Consider the following 24,246-nt stretch of genomic DNA (forward strand, 5'->3'; position numbering starts at 1 on the left):
ATAACGAAAGACGAGCATGATTATATCAAATCATAAACGTATGATGACAATTCGTTTTAGTCTCCACAAGAGTTTGTAAGGTTTCCGATGCATTTGTTACGTTCCATATCCCGCTAGATTTTGGCTTGCTTGACTCATACTCCAGTCCTAGGATTTGTGACTGGGATATAAAAAAAATGATGAGCAGGAAATTGCTATTTAACGGAAATAATCACATATCCTGCCCGTCGCTGTTTAATTTCTAAATTCTCAGAAAAGAAAACAAAGCAGAAAGCTGAAATGATCTTGTCAAAGTAAGAAGACATACATTACAAGTTTGTTTATCATTTTTGGTCCTATTTGTTTTTATTATTACCGCAAAATACATGTATTAAACAAATGAAAGCTCACAGTTTCAGTAATAAAGAACTTATTTTAATATTCATCCTGGTTACGTTAGGAGATTTAGGGGGATTTCCCTACAAACCAAAAGCTAGACTGTAATTGTGAAATATTTAATAATAAGCTGTTTAGAAACGTAATAAACCTTATTAAACTATAAAAACAATTCAAATTGACCTTTGACACTTTAAAGAAGTGCGAGTTTACAGAAATGAAAAGTTGCACGAAATGACAATCCCATTTTGGCATTTCCCCCTTTCATTTGCCTTTTTGGAATGATCTATGCATTTCATAAAACTCGATCATTTTTTCCATGACAGTTATTCAAAGCTATGAAATTGATTTAAAGATTTGATGTTAAGTATGTTAACATGTATATTTCACTATCAGTTTTGAAAGTGTACCAAAATAGGGTGGGCTAAAAAGGATAGGATCCTTCCATATGAGCCCCACAACGATCTTACAGGTATCTTACAGGTAATATACAATGTATGTTATCAAAGGTACCAGGTTTACAATAAATGGAAATAAAAATCCAACTGCGCTTTCTCGAAGTCCCCTATTACAGTAGAAAATTCAATAAAAAAAAAAAAGATTCTGGAAAATTTCCTGAATTTTTCATTGTCATGGGTGTACTAATGAACTCAAAATCGTTCAATTTTTTTTTTGTCGTGTTTTTTAATTTCCGGATCTGCGCAGAACACATAACTCTACTTCCTTCTTCCGGTCTTGTTGTCGTGAGACTTTGATTAGTCTAGTAAAATATAGGAACTCAAGGAACACAATACCAATATTTCATTTTTAATCATTCTTTGTCTTTGGTATGAATAAACGTTAGGCCTACCTGATGCATTGCGTTTCTTTGTTTACATTGAACATGACGTCATAACTTAAATAACGTCACAAGGAAAATCCCTAACAACAGAACCAAAATTGGAAACGTTACGGTATTTCCGTATCTTTTTTTATGCCCCACCTACGATAGTAGAGGGGCATTATGTTTTCTGGTCTGTGTGTCCGTTCGTCCGTTCGTCTGTCCGTTCGTTCGTCCATCCGTCTGTCCCGCCTCAGGTTAAAGTTTTTGGTCAAGGTAGTTTTTGGGGAAAGACGGCTTCAAGCCGTCAATTCCCTAATGGGGTTGGCCAGAGTATCATTCCCTCACGTCAATCATTTTGTTTTGATAGTTTGGAAACCCCCTCAAAATGTCATACTGAAACTGATTACAAGGAGAACAGATTGACTTTAAATACATTTTTTACACATTTCCCTTCTGTTTCTCGTGAAATTATCGTATATTGAGCTTTCCCATACACTATATACGTTTCTTCTACAGTCCGGAAAAATCAGTATTACGAAATATTCTAAATATATCTAACCTAGTGACGTCATTGTTGGAATGCCACACTACACAGGGATATCCTTTATTCATTATAAAAATCATTCACAGTTTGTATACTAATTAAACATCCGTATTTGTTAAATGTAAACCTAATGATGTTTGCTGTAGTGTAGATGATTCACACACCAACATGCAATGCTTTAATCTGAGGCTATAATCAGATAATTTGTAGGTCAACTTTCGCGGTAAACAATGTCAATGGGGATACATGAGATTGGGGAGAAAAACGTCAGTTTTCATTGTTTCTGTAAAGTTCTGTTTTTAGAATCTTCCTCCAATTCAGGAGCACCTCAATTGATGAGTACTTACAAAAATGTATACACTAAAGTCAAAGTAAATGTTTCTGAGCACTTAAAATGTGACATTTAGTATATGATAAGTAGTCTTCTATATAAAAAAAATTTGTGTACCAACATAATTATTGAAATGGTTAAAAAAAAAATTAAAAAAAAAATGTTGCTTTTTGTAGTTTATACCTATTGAGATTGGGGAGAGCAACTGCAGTTTTCATTCTTTCTGTAAAGTTATGTTTTTAGAATCTTTCTCCAATTAAGGAGTACCTCAATTGATGAGTAATTACCCACTTAATGAAAGTTAATGTATCTAAACACTAAAAATGTCACATTAAGTATATATATGATAAGTAGTCATCGATTAAAAAATAATTTTGCGTACCAACATAATTATTGTAGTGGTCATTTTTTTTTTTTTTTTTTTTTAAATATTGCTTTTTGTAGTTTAAAGCTATTTATTCATGAATTTTACAGATATATCAAAATGTGGGATCTGGAAACAAACTTCACACAGCTTATATCAATCATATTTGATTTTATAAGTACATGTACATGTATCCCTGTGATGAGAGTTGTAACTGGGAACTTTATCAATGGAAAATTAAAACTGAATAGATTTTTCAGTCCTCACTTTCTTGAGAATACTGTCACAAAAAATTGAGAAAGGTCTTAGCCTGCCTTTCAGTTGTACATAATTAAAATTCTAAAATATAGTGTAGTAGTTGTTAAATTCAATTGAATTTTAGATAATTAACTCCCAACTTTAATCAAATGTTTTGATTTAGAAGGTGCAGATCTCATTGGTCCAAATTGTCTCTATGATGAATTCTTGACTAAGGAAATGAAATAACAATAAACAACAATTAGTTTCATTATTGTCAGCCTTTCTATATGTTCTAGCTGTTCTTTTGTTCATTCTTTGTATGTAGACTATCAAAAGATACCCTAAAAATTGAAACAATGGCCGTCTTTTCCCTCAGAGCTCTTCAGCTCTTTGATTGATGAAGTTGAAGTCCAATCGACTTCAAACTTGGTACACATGTTCCCTGTGATATGATCTTTCTAATTTTAATGCCAAATTTGAGATTTTACTCCAATTTCATGGTCCAATGAACATAGAAAATGATAGTGCGAGTGGGGCATTCGTGTACTGAGGACACATTCTTGTTTAACAAATATTTAAAATACAAAAAAAATAATTTAAAAAAACTTCGTCCCCATTCAGGTAATGCCTGCCTCATATTATTTTTACAGTGTGTTGTACTACTTTTGGGACAAAATTATAGAAAAAATTTATAGGCTCTAACTAAGAGGTACACCTTCTGAAATTCAGGCCCACCAGGAATTTTGCCCAAATTTTTAACAGTTGAAACAACTACCTGAATACAGATTGAACTCCAACTTCCTCAACCTGTAAAACTTGGGTGTCTTAAAATGTGTGGCCCTTGGTCATGCTGGTGTCGGGACATGCTGGTACTGTTGACAGATTATTTTTTCTAAAAAAATGTATATCCTCTATCATCATAAATTAATACATGATCATATTGTCATGATTGTGATTTCAAAATAAATTAATCAGTCAATGAGTCAAGTCAGTATCTCAGGTACATGTATCTTAAACATAGTTTTCAATTCTTCTTACTTTTGAGGGACTCAAATAAAATTGAGAAAGGAAATGGAGAATGTGTCAAAGTGAAAACAACCCAACCATAGACATGATAGAGCAGACAACAGCTGAAGGCCACCAATGGGCAAAATCGCGGCAGGGTAAAACATGTTTATGTGATCTCAACCCTCCCCTATACCTCTAGCATGTCTAGCCAATGTAGAAAAGTAAACCCATAACAATACACACATTAAAATTCAGTTCGAGAGAAGTCCGAGTCCGATGTCAGAAGATGTAACAAAAGAAAATAAATAAAATGACAATAATACATAAATAACAACAGACAACTAGCAGTTAACTGACATGCTCCAGACCTTTAATTAAACTCATTGAAAGATTATGTCTTCATCATATGAATATCAGTCAAAGTACACATGTAACAGACACACTTTGTTTTTTGGGATACGATTGCTTTTAAGCAATCAGTAGACTTGTACCATTGACTCAGGGCCATGCCCTCACGTCAACCGTTTTATTCTAAACATCAAGGAACATCTCAGATTCTTGAGATTGTCTTGTTTTAAATGGTATAAAAACAAAAGGATTGAATTTACACAACTGTCCTATAAGGTTCTTCTCATAATCTTCATGTTTCGATATTTCCCTTGACTTATAAGCGTATTTTTAACAATGCAGAAAATCAGAATTAAGCAGTATTTATATTTAGTGTTTTTATAAATTTAAAAACATGTCAGAGGGAATTCTCCAGTTTTGATAACATGCAAGAGTTTTCTGAATTCCGATCAATAAGTCTATTTCTGTCATATAAGAACTGAAGTGGAGTTTTCTTATATGTCACTGTTATGAAACTGATTTGATATTGTACTTCCATAAGCAAATGGAGGTCGTTTAATTAACATTTAATATACATGTACGTCCTTTCTACTTCTTCTTCTTCTCTCCATATAAGCTTCCTTTATAAGGAACACCAAGGATTATCTCCAAGTAAAAGTACATGTACTACAAATCACAAGTCTAGGGTTTGTTTACGTAATTAAGTGCATGCATACATGTATACTTTTCTTGACTTGCAGGGGTATCAGATTGAATGGTTGCTCTGGGTCCCCACTCCATTGATTAATTTGAAACTCACCAGATCATTTCTATGTCTGTCTGTTATTGAGGGTTATTGTTGTTGCATAATTTAAATCATATGCATCATTTAAATTAAATAAATGCATGTACATGTAGTCCACAACGTAAAGGTGTAACTAGAACACCCCTTCAGCCAAAATGGAGTCTTCAATATTCCGTAAGTAACTTTCGTCAAACGACGATACATCGAGACAAAGTAACTCATTTTTTTTATTTTCTTTGGTTACATCTTCTGACATCAGACTCGGACTTCTCTTGAACTGAATTTTAATGTGCGTATTGTTATGCGTTTACTTTTCTACATTGGCTAGAGGTATAGGGGGAGGGTTGAGATCTCACAAACATGTTTAACCCCGCTCATTTTTGCGCCTGTCCCAAGTCAGGAGCCTCTGGCCTTTGTTAGTCTTGTATTATTTTAATTTTAGTTTCTTGTGTACAATTTGGAAATTAGTATGGCGTTCATTATCACTGAACTAGTATATATTTGTTTAGGGGCCAGTTGAAGGACGCCTCCGGGTGCGGGAATTTCTCGCTACATCGAAGACCTGTTGGTGACCTTCTGCTGTTGTTTTTTTATTTGGTCGGGTTGTTGTCTCTTTGGCACATTCCCCATTTTCATTCTCAATTTTATCGTTCTGTCGATAGACGTCATATTAATTATTAAAACCGATCGCAATTTAACCAGAGGAATGTGTACGGAATGGAGTCATGCCCACTGACCCAAAGGAAATTAAATATTTAAAGAGTTAGGAATGGGGTTCCACCTAGAATTCACGTAGGAAAACAGGTGATAAGGTACCTGAGCTTGAATAGAATTAACAACAGGATAAGAGGAGTAATTACGGGTCAATGTGATTTTGAATAACAATACACAACCAATAAACTGACAAATTTTCACTACCAGCTTTTACCGCCACAATTAATTCTCATGCACATTCTATAATTAAACTTTATATTTTATCGATAACATCAAATTCTGCATGATTACATATATATTCTATTGATTTCCACAAAGGTCCACAATAAAAAGTTGACTTGTCCGCGACCATTATGGACTTTGCGGCATATTATAGGTAAAATTTAATTTTTCCGTCGCGATAGTCCGCGTCTTTAGATGGACTTTGCAGGAATCATCTCGTCTGGAGTGTACGAAGTGAAATATTTTCTCTCACTCTCAGTAACTGCTGTGGAAAGTAAACTTGGAATTGATAGTACAAAAATAAAACACAATAATTACATTGTTCATACACTTGTATTGAGGATTGGCTGTTTTTAAAGTTGAATAACTATTCAGATTACGTAAATTACATTTTACAAGCAATTTACACGTGCAGATGAATTATTTTTATGCCCCACCTACCATAGTAGAGGGGCATTATGTTTTCTGGTCTGTTCTTTCGTTCGTTCGTTCGGCCCACTGAACATAGAAAATGAAAGTGCGAGTTTCAGGTTAAAGTTTTTGGTCAAGGTAGTTTTTGATGAAGTTGAAGTCCAATCAACTTGAAATTTAGTACAAATGTTCCCTATGATATGATCCTTCTAATTTTAATGCCTAATTATATTTTTAACCCATTTTCACGGTCCATTGAACATGGAAAATGATAGTGCGAGTGGGGCATCCGTGTACTTTGGAAACATTCTTGTTGAAAATAATACTAATACATGTATCAATGAAAACAATGGCAATCATATTCCATGTATCCCTTAGAGCAATCTGCTCTTTGATTTTCTTTTTACCAAGTATCATTAAAATAAAGACACACACAAGAAAGAGATGTGGTATGATTGTCAATGAGCAGTGGTAAGACCATTGCACATGTATTGAATTTCTCTACCAACTACATGTATGTAAGCTCATGCACTGTCTGTCCTTCATATCCACCCAATATGTTTTCACTTTTCAGCCTCTTGTTACCTTTATTGCTCTAATTGTTAGGATATTTTGTAAACTGTCACATCTGACATAAAAAGTACAAATGGATTTGAGGTCATTTGAAAAATTTAAGGTCTGTCATTATGGTCATACATGTACATGATCAACATCAAGCTTAAGCGTGTTAAGTCATGTGTCTGTTTAGCTACATTGTAATTATAATGTTATCTAACTTCTAAGTTGTTGCACTTGTGTTCATATGGTATTAGAAAATTGCTTGAAAGTCTCAGTTCTGTTCTGATTTATGTAACATTGCCTATATTAAAGCAATAGCCTACATTGTACATTCAAGTTTGTTGCATTTCTGTCAAAAACATTGGTCGTGGTTTACTTTTACACATTGTAACTATGAAGGAGAGATGTGTCATTGGTACACATCCCACATCTTCTTTTATCTGTTTACATTTGTACTTAAATCTATACTGATTAATTTTTTGATGTTTTGTAGATAATGTGATCATAACAAGAGAATTAGCTTTCAATCACAATGGCTGATAAAGCAAGTGTGAAAGCCTCATTGGTAGTTAAGGAACATCGTATGCTGCAGACACCAAAATCATTAGACAGTTTGAAAAGAGATATCAGGGAGAGATTTCCACTTCTTAACCAACCAAATGTGCTTTTTAAATTGTTCTGGAAAGGTAATTTTGATATAAGTACAAAATTTAGCTCATTTTGAGGAAACTGGTTTTGAAAGATTTAGAATATTGATATTTAATGTAGATCTCATCAATCTACCTTGTGTAACACGGAGACCAATTTAAAATATGTCTGTCATGGCCTTTTGATATAAATCACCTGTAAAAATCGTGGCAAAGAGAAGAAAGTATATTGGTTACACAAGCAGGAAAATCTGTTTTACTATAAATTGCATAATGTGTGTACAAACTATATTTTAAGACTGATGCTTAAACATGTTCATTTTGTAAATTCTATTTTGTTTCTTGTCATTTCTTCATACTTTATACAATGATATATATCTACAGACAAAGATGGTGACAGAATTTCTATGGCAACAAATACAGACCTGAGTCAGGCTTTGAGTTTAACAGATGGTAAACTACAACTAGAAATAGATGGTAAGAACATTGCTGATTGACCTCTGAAAGTGACATCTCTTTTTATATAGCAGTATGGACTTTTTAAAAACATATTTTTCACAAGACTGACCCTTGGTTCGTAAAAAAAAAAAATACACTTTATCTGAAACACTCTTCACACAGTCTTGTGTTAATTGGACTTTTAGGTTTGGAATAAGATACATTTCAATACAGATACTATATAAAGATGAAAGATAATCATATAAATAGTTATTTTACCATAACAATTGTCCTATATCAGTCAAAATTTTACATGGCTAAGAGTCAAGAAGTAATTTGATATCACATCTCATCTACCTTTGGAATCAGTTTTCAAATAAGATAGACATGATGCACACCTCTGTTAATGATATTAACAAAAATTAACTTATATTGTATGTATTATGTAAAAGTGCCTCAATATCAAGATAAATGTACAAGATCATCTATAATAAGTTATTAAGTTGAGAGTATTTCGTTTAGTTGACACCATAGTTGAAAGAGAATTAAGTCCCAAAGCAGCAAGAAAAACACAGGCAGAACTAGAAACCCAACATGATGCAAGATATCCCCCTCCAGCTAGTCCTGTGGAGACAGTATCACGTATTTCCTATGCCCATCAAGATTCAGCAACAAGTGGAGTACATGAATCTATGCCTAGACAAACGAGTTCAGCATCAGAACCTCCGAGAGATCTAGCTGATGTACTAGATATACCAGATAACAATACACCAATACTTGAAGGTAAAAATAGTTTCATTTAGAAATATATATCTTTGAAATAGGAGATAAATGTAGTGTTTCAAACTGCCTAAAATACATGGTCTACCCTCAATGGTTTTACCCTGATTGTCTGCTCTTTAATGCATAATAATGTAGCTCTTTATCTTTACGAGAATAAGCTTACTTAAAACTAACTTATTTATATGGATACTTGAAATTTTTCCCCTCCTGCCTCAATTTTTATTATATTTTCTGTGTTCTACTATATAGCTGTTACGATGAAAATGGTACCTTAGTTTTTAAAATTGGTTCAGTAATAAAGATTTTATGAAGGTTAGCAGTTGATGTTGAAACGCGACAAAAAGTGATTTAAAAATAAATGCTGGATCATAGTGAAAAACTTCAAGTCTGTCTCATTTTTGGGGTAAATTTCTAAAACTTTTCCCATTATCTTATTTAAAATCATAAAATTACCTTCAAAGAGGACAAATTGTACAATTTTTAGGTATTTGAAAGCACTTATAGGTCAATTTTGCTGTAAATAGCATACCTAACCTTGGTTTAGAAGCTCTCAAGCAGGGTATAAATTTCTAGCAGTACTGGCATCATTAAATTTAATTAATGCCAAATTATAATATAAAATCCTGCTAAAAATGTTTATTTGACTTATTCGCATTCAAAAATATAAAGCGATACATTCTGAGGATATCATGTAAAGCGCAATCTTTGGTTACAATGGTGAAGCTAATTGAGTACAAATTTAAGACCGCAACATGTCTAAGTGTCAAAATGTGTATATTTGGTTGCTAAGGACAGTAAACAATAAAATAAACATAAATTGCATTCCTAGCAGATTTTTTACCTTTAGAACTAAAACAAGAACATAAAAGACTAAAGATTTGTGGTAAATTTTATCTTAAAAAGTGCATTTCTGTGCTTTCTGATGTGCCATAAGGTAGCACTCCACAGTTAGAAAATAAAATTAAAAATGAGCCACAAAATGTTTTATCATCTCCTATTCCTGGATTTCTAATACATTAACCTAACTGTTTGTGTTGTACATGTGCATATGTATGTAATCAGTATATTCCATAGATTTGATTTTCAAAAGTTGAAAGAGTGAAAATTAATTCCTTTTATGTGTATCCATGGCAACATTCTGCATTTATTTACCATAAAATATTGCAAAAAGGGGGGTGGACATGTCACATATCCCCCCAAAATTTTGATCAAACTAGTATTTCAATGCCTTTGAGTGATACCTTTTTAGAAACTGTTTTCATAAATCTTCCTAATGATCAAATAAAAAATGGGTGTCTTTCGCCTCATTTTTTCGTAAAATCTAATCACAAAGTTCGTGCGATAAAAAGTTGGAAAAAAACATTGCAATAATTGCCGGACCAATGTATGGTAGGGACACGCAAATACGGACTGTCATACAGAAAACAGCCTATATTACATACATTACATAATCTTGATGTTCGTATAAACCCAATACAAAGGCTATTTTAATACTCAGCTATCCAAAAATGAATTTTATTGCACACTAGCTCTCATATTTGAAAAATCCACAGGGGCCAAAATGCGAAACTACACACCTAACTGTGGAGTGCTACCTTAAGCTGGGGACTTTGGAATGTTCTTTACCAATTTTGGTTTGCAATATCAAATGATGCTGTTTATACCTTAGTTTCTTTATTCAACAATATTTGATATTTTATTTTGTTTTATAATTACAGGATGGCCTTCATCAGAGACGTATTCTTTGAATATGATAAAAAAAGGCAAAAAACATTTAGATGACAATTTCCTGTCCGACAGGGTAAGAAGCAATGTACCAAAACAGGTACTTCAGATCTGACAAACAGACAAAATGTACCTTCTTTTAAAAATTTAGTGCAGTTTTTTTAAAAATTAAATTTAAAAGTCCAGAAGTGTTCTACAATGATCACCAGTCCTTCAGCTTTCATTTGATGCCAAAAATACCTAAATATCCTACATATTTTGAAAGTTACAATCATGTGTAGGAACTATTTTGTGTTAAATATGTACTACTTTCTGGTATGTGCTTTCTGGCCGGGGCCGAATAAGTGATGTTACACCTTCTATATTGACAAATTCATAATTTTAGAATCTAATGCATTCTGGGTAATATTTTTGACTTTACTTTTGGCTAACAGCTTTCTAAGCAATGGAAATTCAACCAATTGTGTGAAGTTGCTTTCCTTTTTGACGTATGAACAATCAAATTACAACTGCATAGTCCTTTTCTGAAACGGTGAATTGATCTTCTAATATTTAATAACTGTTTTCAAATAGTGTTTATATTAGTAATTAAAAATAAATTTTATGAGATTTTCTCAAAGTTTCATTCTCAATTTTAAGATTTAATGAAAGGAAGCAGTTTAACAAAAGTTTCCTTTCAAACAAAGATTGGGTTAGACCTAAACTTTCTTGTAATTTTAACATTATCAAAATTATTGAACAAATATATGCATATATACTAAGTCACCCTTCATCCTTTTCTTAAATTTGGAAATCCCCTTTTCACAAAGAAAACTATACATAAATTAACACCAAAGAGATGATAATAGTTTGTGTTTGCACTCATCAGGACACTTGTTAATATGTTTGTTTAATATTTGTTTATACATGTTTTTTCATTTTCATTACAGACATATGATACAGACCCAGGAAAGCAGTGTAGAGTTTTGTGTATACTGAACAAACAGAGTAGAGATAAAGCTGTATATCAAGGCAATGGTATGGACGTTGAATGTACATGGCTTCAGCAGATGAAAAAACAGTTCAAGTGGGACTTACAGATACATAAAGATAAAACATCATCAGTGAGTCTATTTCAACTTCTTTTTGAAAGAAAAGACTTTTCCAGGTCATGAAAATCTACATAATTATAAAAGAGAGGCAAAAGATAACAAAGGGATGTTCAAACTTATAGGTCGAATACAAACTGATACCACCATGGCCAGTGGCGGATCCAGAACTTTTCATAAGGGGGGGGGGAGGCGCTGATCTAAGGGGGGGGGGGGCTCTCCAGTCATGCTTCAATGATTCCCTATGTAATCAACCAAATTTTTCACACAAAAGGGGGACGAGGCCCCCTGGATCTGCCTAAACAACACTATACACAACAGAATATAAAAAACTTTAAAATAAAGATTGAGAAACAACTCAAACCCCACCAAAAGCCAGGGTTTTCAGGTGCCCTGGAAGAGTAAACAGATACTGTTCCACATGTGGCACCTGCTGTGTTGCTGAATTTGTTTTGTTAAACAAATATTTCCTTCACTTGATTAGGTGCTAGAGGAGAATTATCTATCTGCATTCATCTTTTGATAAAGAATATATATTTAGTGTACCATTTGTTCACATTTTTCTCTGTTATAGTTCATTATCACTGGACTAGTATATATTTGTTTAGGGGCCAGCTGAAGGATGCCTCCGGGTGCGGGAATTTCTCGCTACATTGAAGACCTGTTGGTGACCCTCTGCTTTTGTTTTTTATTTGGTCGGGTTGTTGTCTCTTTGACACATTCCCCATTTCCATTCTCAATTTTATTTGCAAAAAAGGTCTGGTTTAATGTTAAATGTAACATCACATGCAATTGGTTTCAGAAACTTTATTATCATTTTTGCAATTCCTATACAGTCTTGAAATATGTAACAGTGCATGCAGTGATAAAAACGAAATAGTTTCCAGTCAGATTCTGAGAAAAACTGTATTTAAGTAAACATCACTCCTTACCATGAAATGAACATAACAATAAGAAGATGGACTTGCCAGTCAGACAACTCTTCACCAGGGACCAAATGATGTTGAAGTTATGATATATAGGTCACTATAAGGCCTTCTACAATGAACAGAACCCATAGTGCATAGTACGCTATAAAAAACAATTTAATCAAGAAAACATGTTTTATATTGATTGTTATATTTATTGTTTTACTTCAATTATTTTAACTTGATATAAATGGATCAGTTTAAGAAATAAGTATCTAAGTGGAGTAAAACCCCAAAATTCACTATTTAATAACAGAATTGATAAGTTACAGCTTCTGATTTTTTTTTGTTAGAGCACAAAATAGACAAATGAGCATGGCTATACATATATGTTACTTTGATTTTTTTTCAGCAAATCTGTGACATATTGGATAATGAAGTGGATCGTAATTTTGATGTAAATCATTCATTGTTTGTGATAATTATATCGAGGGGTGATCAGAATGGTATATATGGTACCCATGGAGATCTGATTGAGTATTGGGCTATCACAACTAAGTTTGATCAAGTCCAAGGTTTAAAAGGAAAACCTAAAATATTTATACTAGATGACTGTGAAATTAAAAGAGGTGAATATATTACAATAGTCTTATCTTTAAAGTGGGTCTCAAATCAGAACCCCCCCAATGAGAACCCTTTAAAAAAGAAGATGTGGTATGATTGCCAATGAAACAACTCTCCACAAGCATGACAAGAGACCAAATGATACAGAAATTAACAATTATAGGTCACTGTACAGCCATTAACAATGAGCAAAGCCCATACCACATAGTCAGCTTTAAAAGGCCCCAAAATGACAAGGTAAAACAATTCAAACGAGAAAACTAGCGGCCTAATTAATGTACAAATAATGAAAGAAAAACAAATATGTGACGTGCACTCTTGTTCAGAATTACTTTCAATGGCTGTTCATTGTAATTAAGAATTCTGATTACTAGGTATTTATTATTGTGTTTGCTTTGATCTCACTGATTGGTTGATTAATAAAGAAAAACATATTTTTTTTTTAACATAAAGTAGAGTAAAAGCAATGATATACAAAGACATGAGAAAGAAATACAAAGTTGAAAGTTGAAGAACATAAATACAGGGTTTAGTTTAATCTATTAGATTTTTTTGTTAAATTGAGATACCATTTTCTAAAAAGCTTTCACTCATGATAGAATTTACAATCCTGCCCACGATCAAAATGTGTGCAATTTCGGAAGACGTCTAGGATTTTAACAATTTGGGCCATTCGAATCCTAAACCCATAGAAAGAATTCAACCGACTTTTTATACGAGCGCAAAAAATATTTTTGGATCGTATAATGGTATGATGTCATTGTCTGGGTCTATGTCTGCGCTGTCGTCCGTATTCCGGACAATATCTTTAGTTTAAGTTTATGGATATCTATGAATTTTTTTAGTAGGATCAATACCACAAAAGGAAGGTTGGGATTGATTTTTGGGGATGATGGTTCCAACAATTTAGGAAATTGGGCCCAAAACAGGCAATTTTCTAGTTTCAGGATAATTTCTTGTGTATAAGTATTTCAATTGCTCTGAAATTGTACCACAATGTTTAATATCACAAGTAGGATGTTGGGATTTATTTTAGGGGTTATGGGGCCAACAGTTTAGGAATTAAGGGCCAAAAAGGGGCAAAAAACAAGCATTTTTCTTGTTTTGCCCTACGGGAAGGCTGAGATAAGGTTCAGGGTTAATTGCCTACACCATGTAGGAATTAGGGGCCAAAACAATGCCAAAAACAAGCATTTTCCAGACAGTAACTTGTGTTTAAGTGTATGGATCTCTCTGAAATCGTACTAAAAGGTTCCATACTACAAAGGAAAGACTGTGATTGAGTTTTGGGGTTATTGCTTCAAGGGTGGTTTCAAAAAGTTTGGGGGGATTTTTTTTATTGGATTCATATTTTTTTGGAAAAGTTTCAAGAAGAAATCTTCAATTGCACAGTATTGCGCAATAGATTTGTAAGATCTTTGACAACATTTATTTTGTGTCAGTAACCTCTATTATGTCAAAAATTTGATCACAATCCAAATTTAGACAGTATCAAGCTTGAATATTGTGTCCAAATTTGCCCCAACTGTTCAGTCGTATCAGGCTGCCCTTCAGGGAAGCATTTTATTTGTGCTTGTACAAATGTATATTTTTGACACTTAGTATCTGGGAGTGATACATTTAGAAGAAATCAAATCTACTAAAGAAAGAGACTGATTTCATTGAGCCCAAATGCTCAGAAACCACACAAATGCTCTTCAACTTCATACTTTATTTTCCCTTTTTAACTTTTTAGCTCACCTCGCCTAAAAGGCCATGTGAGCTTTTCTCATCACTTGGGGTCCGTCGTCGTCGTCGTCGTCTGTCGTCGTTAACAATTTATCAAACATCTTCTCCTCTGAAACTACTGAATGGATTTGAATGAAACTTAGCATGATTGTTCCTTAGATTATCTTGCACAAAGTGTGTGCTTCGATTTTTGATCCGTCAAAAAACATGGCCGCCGTTACTTAAAATAGAACATAGGGGTCAAATGCAGTTTTTGGCTTATATCTCAAAAACGAAAGCATTTAGAGCAAATCTGACATGGGGTAAAAATGTTCATTAGGTCAAGATCTATCAGCCCTGAAATTTTCAGATGAATCAAACAAACCATTGTTGGGTTGCTGCCACTTAATTGGTAATTTTAAGGAAATTTTGCAGTTTTTGGTCATTATCTTGAATATTTTTATAGATAAAGATAAACTGTAAATAGCAAAAATGATCAGCAAAGTAAGATCTACAAATAAGTTAATATGACCAAAATTGTCAATTGACCCCTTAAGGGGTTATTGTCCTTTAATGACAATTTTTCACAATTTGTTCATCACATTTGCTAGCTTTAAAAAATCTTCTACTCTGAAACTACTGAATGGATTTGGATGAAACTTAGCATGATTGTTCCTTAGATTATCCTGCCCAAAGTGTGTGCTTCGATTTTTGATCCGTCAAAAAACATGGCCACCGTTACTTAAAATAGAACATAGGGGTCAAATGCAGTTTTTGGCTTATATCTCAAAAACGAAAGCATTTAGAGCAAATCTGACAAGGGGTAAAAATGTTCATTAGGTCAAGATCTATCAGCCCTGAAATTTTCAGATGAATCAAACAAACCATTGTTGGATTGCTGCCACTTAATTGGTAATTTTAAGGAAATTTTGCAGTTTTTGGTCATTATCTTGAATATTATAATAGATAAAGATAAACTGTAAACAGCAAAAATGATCAGCAAAGTAAGATCTACAAATAAGTTAATATGACCAAAATTGTCAATTGACCCCTTAAGGGGTTATTGTCCTTTAATGATAATTTTTCACAATTTGTTCATCATATTTGCTAACTTTAAAAAATCTTCTCCTCTAAAACTACTATACCAAATTCAACCAAACTTCAACTGAATGATCAGTAGGGTGTATAAAATAAAGTTTGTGCTTTATTTTTTATTTCTTCAAAAAACATGGCCGTCATGGCTAAAAATAGAACACAGGGTAAAATGCAGTTTTTGGCTTATATCTCAAAAACTCCAGCATTTAGAGCAAATAAGACAAGAAGTTAAAGTATTTATTAGGTCAAGGTCTACCTGTCCTGAAATTTTCAGCCGAATTGAGTAACTGGTTTTTCAGGTATAATGCCCCTGAATTGATGATTTTAAAGAAATTTTGCAGTTTTTGGTTATTATCTTGAATATTATTATAGATACAGATAAACTGTGAACAGCAAAAATGTTAAGCAAAGTAAGATCTACAAATAAGTCAATTTGACCAAAATGGTCAATTGACCCCTTAAGGAGTTATTGCCCTTTAAAGACTTTTTTCACAATTTGTTCATCATGTTGACTTACTTTAAAAAATCTTCTCCTTTGAAACTGCTGTATCAATTTCAGCCAAACTTAGGCTAAATGAGTTTTAGAGTATCTAGTATAAATTTTATATTTCATTTCCTTGTATGTCAGAAACATAGCTCCTATGGCTAAAATAGAACATAGGAGAAAATGATCTTTTTTTTGCTTTTGAAGAAAATAGGATGATTCAAAGAACATTTAAATAAATTGAAAAGCCAAAATAATCATTGATGAGAGATTTAACCAAAAAAATTAAGTTGAGCGATTCAGGCTCTTGAGAGCCTCTTGTTTGGATATGAGCGTCACTGATGAGTCTTTTTGTATACGAAAAGGGCGTCTGGCATATATATATACTAATTTAGTCCTGGTATCTATGATGAGTTTATACACACAAAGTCGCAAGTATTTATATATAAATCTAGGTTTTTTTCTTTCTAAATTTGTCTTGGAAACACTTGTTTTTTACTGCAGAAAATGCCAATTTTTGAGAAAATATCAAAATTTTGGAGAATTGTATCAATCTTTGTCTTTTAATCTGTTGTGCATGCTCAATTGACATACTGCGTACGAAATCTATCAGGCCCTTTTGTTTTTTACTTAATTGATAACCAATAATTACCAAGCTTGTGGGTCAATTCAAATACCCATCCCAATAGTACCTGTTACCTATTATAAGTTCAAAGTTTATATCATCTATACTTTCCGACTGTCAGGTGCACCACCAAATGGTGTATATGGGATCAAAATCACACCTTAACTTGTCATTATACAGGGATTGACACTTTGACCCAAAAATGTATCTATAAGTAGTTTTTAGTTGTAGTAAGAAAAGCAGGATGGGTTTAAACAAAAAGATTTTAAAAGTAAAATAAACTGTGTACCTTACAATTAGCATGTCTTTGTGAAAATAAGGTGTAGACCTTTATTTTAGTCACAAACTTACGTTGTGGTGGGTTTGTTCTAGTATTTTTAAAGAGAGGTATCCCTCAGAGCAATGCTCTTTGATTTTCTCTCTGGTCAGGTTGTTGTTTCTTTGACAAATTCCTCTTTTCCATTCTCAATTTTATCATTGAAACTCAGTATTTCGGGTCACACAAAATAATTTAATGGCAAACCCTTATTAAGTTATTAAGTGTCAGTTTTAGATGACTGTCACTAGGACACAAATGAAATTTTGCGGACCATGACAAGTTAATACAACCCTTTAGGGAGCCTCGCTATCTAAAGAGGGCTTCAGTGGCAAAGTGATCTAAGTTGTTTGTCTTCTGTTTCTCTATTCGGTAAACATTAAAGTTGTGAGTTCAAACACCTCCCTAGACAGGTGTGTTTACTTCAATTTTTATTGACAAGGATTATCAAATTTCCTACCCTTGAGTTGAGAGCAGGGTTCTCCTGGGGGCACTCTGGCTTCCTCCTCCAATAAAATGCAGCTGACAATATATAACATACACTGTGCTTGTTGTTAAATTGTGCTGTTATACCACTATCACAGGTTTGGGGAGAGTTGAACACACAAACATGTTTAACCCTGCCACCTTTTTCATGTGCCTGTCCCAAGTCAGGAGTCTTTAAACTACCCGGTATGGGTATTCCTTATTATTGAAGGCTATACAGTTAATGTTGCCTATAGTTATTTACAACTTCTAACATGAACAATAAATCAATTCTATATGGAACTACAAACTTACATATACAGTTTTAATAAAATTTGTACAATGTTATTTTAAATACAGAAAATGATATCCATGTTGAGGAATATTTAAAAGGTGTGCAGGAAACAGCTTACACAAATCCTAAACAACCGATAACACATCCGAGTGGTAGAGAGGTCCTGATAGATCAGAGAGATTCAGTAGCTATCATTCCAAAAGAGAACCTAGATACCTATATCTGTAAAGCCTCAACAATGGGTATGTATCAAACTGTCTTTCCAAACCAGAACCTAGATACCCATATCTGTAAAGCCTCAACAATGGGTATGTATCAAACTGTCTTTCCAAACCAGAACCTAGATACCCATATCTGTAAAGCCTCAACAATGGGTATGTATCAAACTGTCTTTCCAAACCAGAACCTAGATACCCATATCTGTAAAGCCTCAACAATGGGTATGTATCAAACTGTCTTTCCAAACCAGAACCTAGATACCTATATCTGTAAAGCCTCAACAATGGGTATGTATCAAACTGTCTTTCCAAACCAGAACCTAGATACCCATATCTGTAAAGCCTCAACAATGGGTATGTATCAAACTGTCTTTCCAAACCAGAACCTAGATACCCATATCTGTAAAGCCTCAACAATGGGTATGTATCAAACTGTCTTTCCAAACCAGAACCTAGATACCCATATCTGTAAAGCCTCAACAATGGGTATGTATCAAACTGTCTTTCCAATCCAGAACCTAGATACCTATATCTGTAAAGCCTCAACAATGGGTATGTATCAAACTGTCTTTCCAAACCAGAACCTAGATACCTATATCTGTAAAGCCTCAACAATGGGTATGTATCAAACTGTCTTTCCAAACCAGAACCTAGATACCTATATCTGTAAAGCTTCAACAATGGGTATGTATTAAACTATCATTCCAAAGAGAACTTAGATACCTATATCTGTAAAGCTTCAACAATGGGTATGTATCAAGCTGTCTTTCCAAACAAGAACTTTGTTACATATATCTGTAAAGCTTCAGAAACGATTTTAGTTTAGATGAAAAGTCCTGTTCTTGTCATCACAACTTCTCTGAAACTACACAACAGAATTTCATGAAACTTTGAAGATAATAAGGACAAACTATGTTAATGTGCATATCCATAGGAAATTATGATTCAATTATTTTTCTAGGAGTTATTCCCCTATCTTATTGGCCTCAATATAATACTGCAATAGTTTGTCATGGGAACTCCTCTGAAACCACACAACAGAATTTCATGAAACCTTCAATAATAAGGACATAACATGTAAATGTGCATATTAACAGCAATTTATTATTCAATTTTTTTCTATGAGTTATTCCTTTTTGAACTGATTTGCCTCAATATACTACTGCAACAGTTTGTCATCAAAACTCCTCCGAAACCACACAACAGAATTTCATGAAACTTTGTAGATAATAAGGACAGTCATACTATGTAGATGTGGATATCGACAAGAAATTATATTAAATTTTTTTTCTTAGTTATTTTTTTTGTCCAGTGACAATCGTGGGGTGTGGGGTATGTGAGGTTCTTTGATAATTAGTGTATTTCATCCTAAAACTTATCATATTGTTGTGAATATACTTGAGTTGTTCAAAAGTGAAAGCTGAGTTTTCGGACACCCTGTACAATCCAACACTATTCTGTGGCCCCTTAGTGTGTTGTATAAGACAGGTTGCACTGTATTAGAATTGAAAATGCATTTCATTTGACTATACTAATTATGTTATGTATAATAATAATAAAGATACAAAATAATGTAAAAATACTGTTACTTTTAAACATCAAATTATGATATATTTTTTAAGGAAGATGTGATTCAGTAGTGAAGGGATCATGGGTGATTGGTGCACTTATGTCTGTGATGTGTAAAGCTGCCAACAATATGACATTCATACAGATAATGAGACAGGTATTATGAATTCCACTATTCCAAAATTAAAACACAGTATTGACACAAAGTGCCAAAACATTTGTACACCAACATTTATTCACTACCTCCTATGGAAAAATATTGTGAAAAATATGCCTTCACAAGAAATCTCTGATTTCATCTACAGATAGAATCAGCCAGGGTAATGATATAAGACAATATATTTGTCAATGAATGAAAAGTTTTGACATAAATTTTCTTAAGCTATGTTAGATAAAAAACATTTTTATTTTGTGCATTGGTTTTTGGTGTTTTAATACCATTCACATAGTGATATAATATTATTGTCTCACCTTGACAAAGTCGAAAATAAAGTTTGTGATTAAGTCACATTATTAGCACTGGCACATCTCATTTCTATGTAGATTATCTGGCTCCACCCCTGAATCATGTTCTATTGACTTTAAATCATTTACATACTTTACAAGTATCAGTTTGTGATTAAGTCAGATTGGGAAACCACTAGATGTAGGTCAATAATATTTGGTTTGCAGTTGTATAAACATTCGCACATCATGTTTCCATGGCGATTGTTTAACCCTTTACCTAAAATCATGGTTCATTAATTTAACATTTTACATAACTGACATGTTAAAGTAAATTAATGCTATTTAATTTCAACATTTGCATTTTACTATTAAAATAAAAAAGGCTACACATATCAGTGTACTAACAATGTATATTTATTATGTAATATTTTCTGCGAATATAAATGTTGTTATGTTGAATATTTATAGGTAAAATTGATGTTAGAAGATGCCCATATCCCTGAAGGCAAACCAAATCCTGATATGACAATAACAGATGATCTAACTAAAGACTTCTATCTTCTTCCACCACCATCTTAAATGTTCTGTTGTGTTGAAAAGTGCTGAAAAGTGATTCATGTAACTTCCAGGATGTATTATATATATGCATAAATTTGTATATTATCTTATCTGTAATCATATTAAACTCAAGCTAGTTCAAAACAGTCCTTGATTATCCAGACTAGTTCAAAGATTAGTCATGATTTGAAACAGTCCTTAGATAAATGTATTTAGACTAATTCAAAACAGTTCTATATAATTCAGACTAGTTCAAAACTAATTGTGATTTGAAACAGTCTTTAAATATTCAGATTAGTTAAAAACTATGATTTCATGATTTCAAAAGTCCTTGACTATTCAGACTAGTTCAAAACTAATTAAATTAAATATCCACTTGGTGTATAAAGACTGATTTGAACATATTTTGAAAAAGTGTGATATTTCAATGGATCTCATCATGATGTGAAAAAGTCTTATATTTCAATTCAATAATTTTATTTACATTACAACCATAAGATTATATTTTTTATGTTTTGCAACGTAGTTGTCATTAATTATATATAAGTGTTAGAACTCATGTCAGTATTTCCCAAATTTACACCAGTTTTCCATATTTTATTGTGTTTTTTTTTGCTGATTTTGACATCAACCATTATGTAGCTTGATGAAAAGTTATGGGTCCATTTTGCATTTTGTTTAAGGGGACATACTGTTTGGTGTGATAATGACTTTTGGACCAATTTCATGAATGTTATTTCAAAAGGGTTTTTTTTTTTGGGGGGGGGGGTGGGGGGAGGGGAATTTATTACCTTAATTATACTTTCCTTAAGACCAATTTCTTAAAAGTTATTTTAAAATGTTATTGTTTTTTTTAGGGAATTGTTTTCCTAAATTTTACTTCGTATGCTAAGTTGAATATATATAGTAAGTTCATTTATTTTTGCTCCAGTTGACCCTTCTTCTGAAGTAACTTTTATCTGGTGTGCATTTATTGATGTGATTTTTGTTTATCAATCAAGTTTACTTTTTTCCAATGCCCTTACCTTTGACAACCAATTGTTGCTTTTGGACAGAGCAATGTGTAACTTTTCAGTTATAATTTTATTGAGATAGAGATTGGGCAAACATTTTATTAGTATTTGTGTAATGAGGAGTTGCTGTTTTTGAATGATTGAGGGTATTTACTTAGCCACTGTTCATACCATGTTGTAAGGAGCATTCATGTCAATACTGACATCCATCCTAAATTGTATTATTACTAATATATATATGTCAATTTGTTGCAATATTACTCAAATACATCAAAACGGTGAAAGTTTCAATTTATCTCTATCTACTTAATTTGTTGCTTTCTTTATAAACTAATACCATTTATCACATAATTGTGTAAACTTTCATTTAGTAACTAAAACATATGCCAAATAATTTAAATTATGTATTTTTTCAAGAATAAATTTTATCTTATGCCTGTAGTATAATATTGTATAAGGTATATTGATTACTTGGTGACTTGAATGATTGACACATAGATATTTTCAAAAAGTCAAGTCATAACACAAAAAAACTAATATCATGACAGGCAACTGTATCATAAAGTTTATTGCATCAAATTTCACAATCAAAGTAAGGGTTGAAATTTTGTTTGTTTTAGCTAACAACATGTGCCAAATCTATTTTTAGAAAATACATACTCTGTATAGATGGGACAAGTGTATGCTTGATCACTTTTTATTATATCCAAGAGACATATTTGACTGACAAGGATTTAATTTTTTTCAGAAAATGAATAGCATCTTTATAAGAGCACTTAAAGTTTAGAAGCATTGTGTTAAATCAGTCCAATAAATAGAAAGAAAAACATTTAATTTTTTAAAACAAAATAAGTTTTTGTCTATTTTGAAACTGAGCAATAGAAATTTATTACCAATATAATTTACTTTTTCTGTTTGTTATTGTTTTACCTTTAATGAATTGTTTTATTCTGTTTTCTGATGGTTTTAGTTATTAAAAAATGATAGTGATTGTTATATAGTATTTTAGATCGTTCAGACTAAAATACTTATTTTAATCTTAAAGAGTGTTATTATTTATGTATCAAGTGATTGAAAATGTTTATGTAATAAATGCAATGAATAAATCTTAATTTTGTAGCAAACATTTATATTGACTGAGATTTTATTCATGTATGACATCTATGCCTTTGATTAACAGAGCTACCAAAAGAGATGATCAACGTTTACTAAACATTAATAAAATTGAGAATGGAAATGGTAAATGTATATAATATGTAGTTTTATCTGGTGAACTAACACCTGTAGTGATTGTGCGTTAGGGTAACAAACAAGTGGATATCTCTTGGTAATTACTGTTGTCTTTCAAAAAGTAAGAAATAATTGACATAACCAACACTGGAAAATGTAAATTACCAGAAATAAACTTACAAATGAAACGTCTTTAGTATTGATAATTTATGTATATAGAAAGGTAACAACATTTTTATATAAAAAAGGAATGGTAATAATTTAATGAAAAATGATTTTTATCTCAATATTATGCTATTTACATTTAGGTGACAACTATGCTAAACCAATTGCCAAAATAACCTGATGTGAAATGTACTAATTCATGTTTTCAATACATATATAACGAGATATTTCTGAAGTTGCTGATCTCATCTTTAAAATTTTTGAACTATCTTCATTAAACAACAACGAGACATATATAAATCTGTAATTTGATGCATAATGTTATTGCTGTCATTATACTCTTTCTATCTAAATTACAACATAATCAATTCAAATATTGATCAATTTACAAAGCAAGAGATCAGTTTTAACTCCAATTCTACAAAGATATATTCAAAATATATATCAAAAATATATATTGAAACCATTCTTAGTTAGATATATATAGTTCAAAAGAATTTCTGGTATATTTATCAACTTTTTGATACATTCAAGTGAAATTCTGGTAAATTTATCAAAGTTGAGGTTTAACTCAATAGGAATTTCAGTGAATTCATATAAGGTGAAGTCACATGGTTTAACCAGTTTCACCTATGACTTAACTAAATTAACTTTAAACCTAACAGATTAACAAAATGCTGAAAAAAAACAAAAGAAAAAGGTTCAAAAACAATTTTGGAAACTGTTCATTAACATCATTTTATCAAACAATGACATATGTACTTGTGAAAAAAAGAATTTTGTACTAGATTACCAGTGAAGTCAAAATAAAATGTCTATATTTTTAAAATGAAGACAGTGATATGTTATTATTAGGACTGCTATTGGTTTTGTTAGATATATTTATTTTTTTCAAATTTACCATAGAATGGGAGATAACTCAGATATCATTATTTGATAGAGGACTGTGAAGTAAATCTACCTCTCTTGTTTTGTAGCAAGCAACAAGTTCAGTGAACCCAATTTTATCTTTATTTTCTGAAATCTTTTCCTATTATTTTAGAATTCAATTGTTAAGTTTTTATACTATCACTCAAAATTGTATTCCATGTATATTCATTCCTATATCTTAACAAGTTTGCATG

At 32.1% G+C, this 24,246-nt stretch overlaps 1 protein-coding gene across 1 annotated transcript; it reads left to right on the forward strand.

Moving 5' to 3' along the window:
• Nucleotides 1–222: 222 nt before the first annotated feature.
• LOC143055930 (caspase-2-like) lies at nt 223–20,872 on the forward strand. Its single transcript, XM_076228979.1, has 10 exons — nt 223–293; nt 7,216–7,408; nt 7,754–7,846; nt 8,330–8,590; nt 10,309–10,391; nt 11,245–11,418; nt 12,724–12,940; nt 17,988–18,164; nt 19,763–19,866; nt 20,625–20,872. Exons 2-10 carry the CDS (start codon nt 7,255–7,257, stop codon nt 20,733–20,735), a joined length of 1,374 nt encoding a protein of 457 aa, XP_076085094.1. The 5' UTR covers nt 223–293; nt 7,216–7,254; the 3' UTR covers nt 20,736–20,872.
• Nucleotides 20,873–24,246: the final 3,374 nt, after the last annotated feature.

The sequence above is a fragment of the Mytilus galloprovincialis genome, chromosome 13, assembly GCF_965363235.1.
Source record: "Mytilus galloprovincialis chromosome 13, xbMytGall1.hap1.1, whole genome shotgun sequence".
NCBI lineage: Eukaryota > Metazoa > Mollusca > Bivalvia > Mytilida > Mytilidae > Mytilus > Mytilus galloprovincialis.

Excerpts from the sequence above, each read along its gene's own strand:
- LOC143055930 (XM_076228979.1), top strand. The coding sequence starts at position 7,255 with ATGGCTGATAAAGCAAGTGTGAAAGCCTCATTGGTAGTTAAGGAACAT. Across the intron at positions 7,409-7,753 it reads TTTTAAATTGTTCTGGAAAG|ACAAAGATGGTGACAGAATT; the intron begins GTAATTTTGATA and ends ATATATCTACAG. Across the intron at positions 8,591-10,308 it reads CAATACACCAATACTTGAAG|GATGGCCTTCATCAGAGACG; the intron begins GTAAAAATAGTT and ends TTATAATTACAG.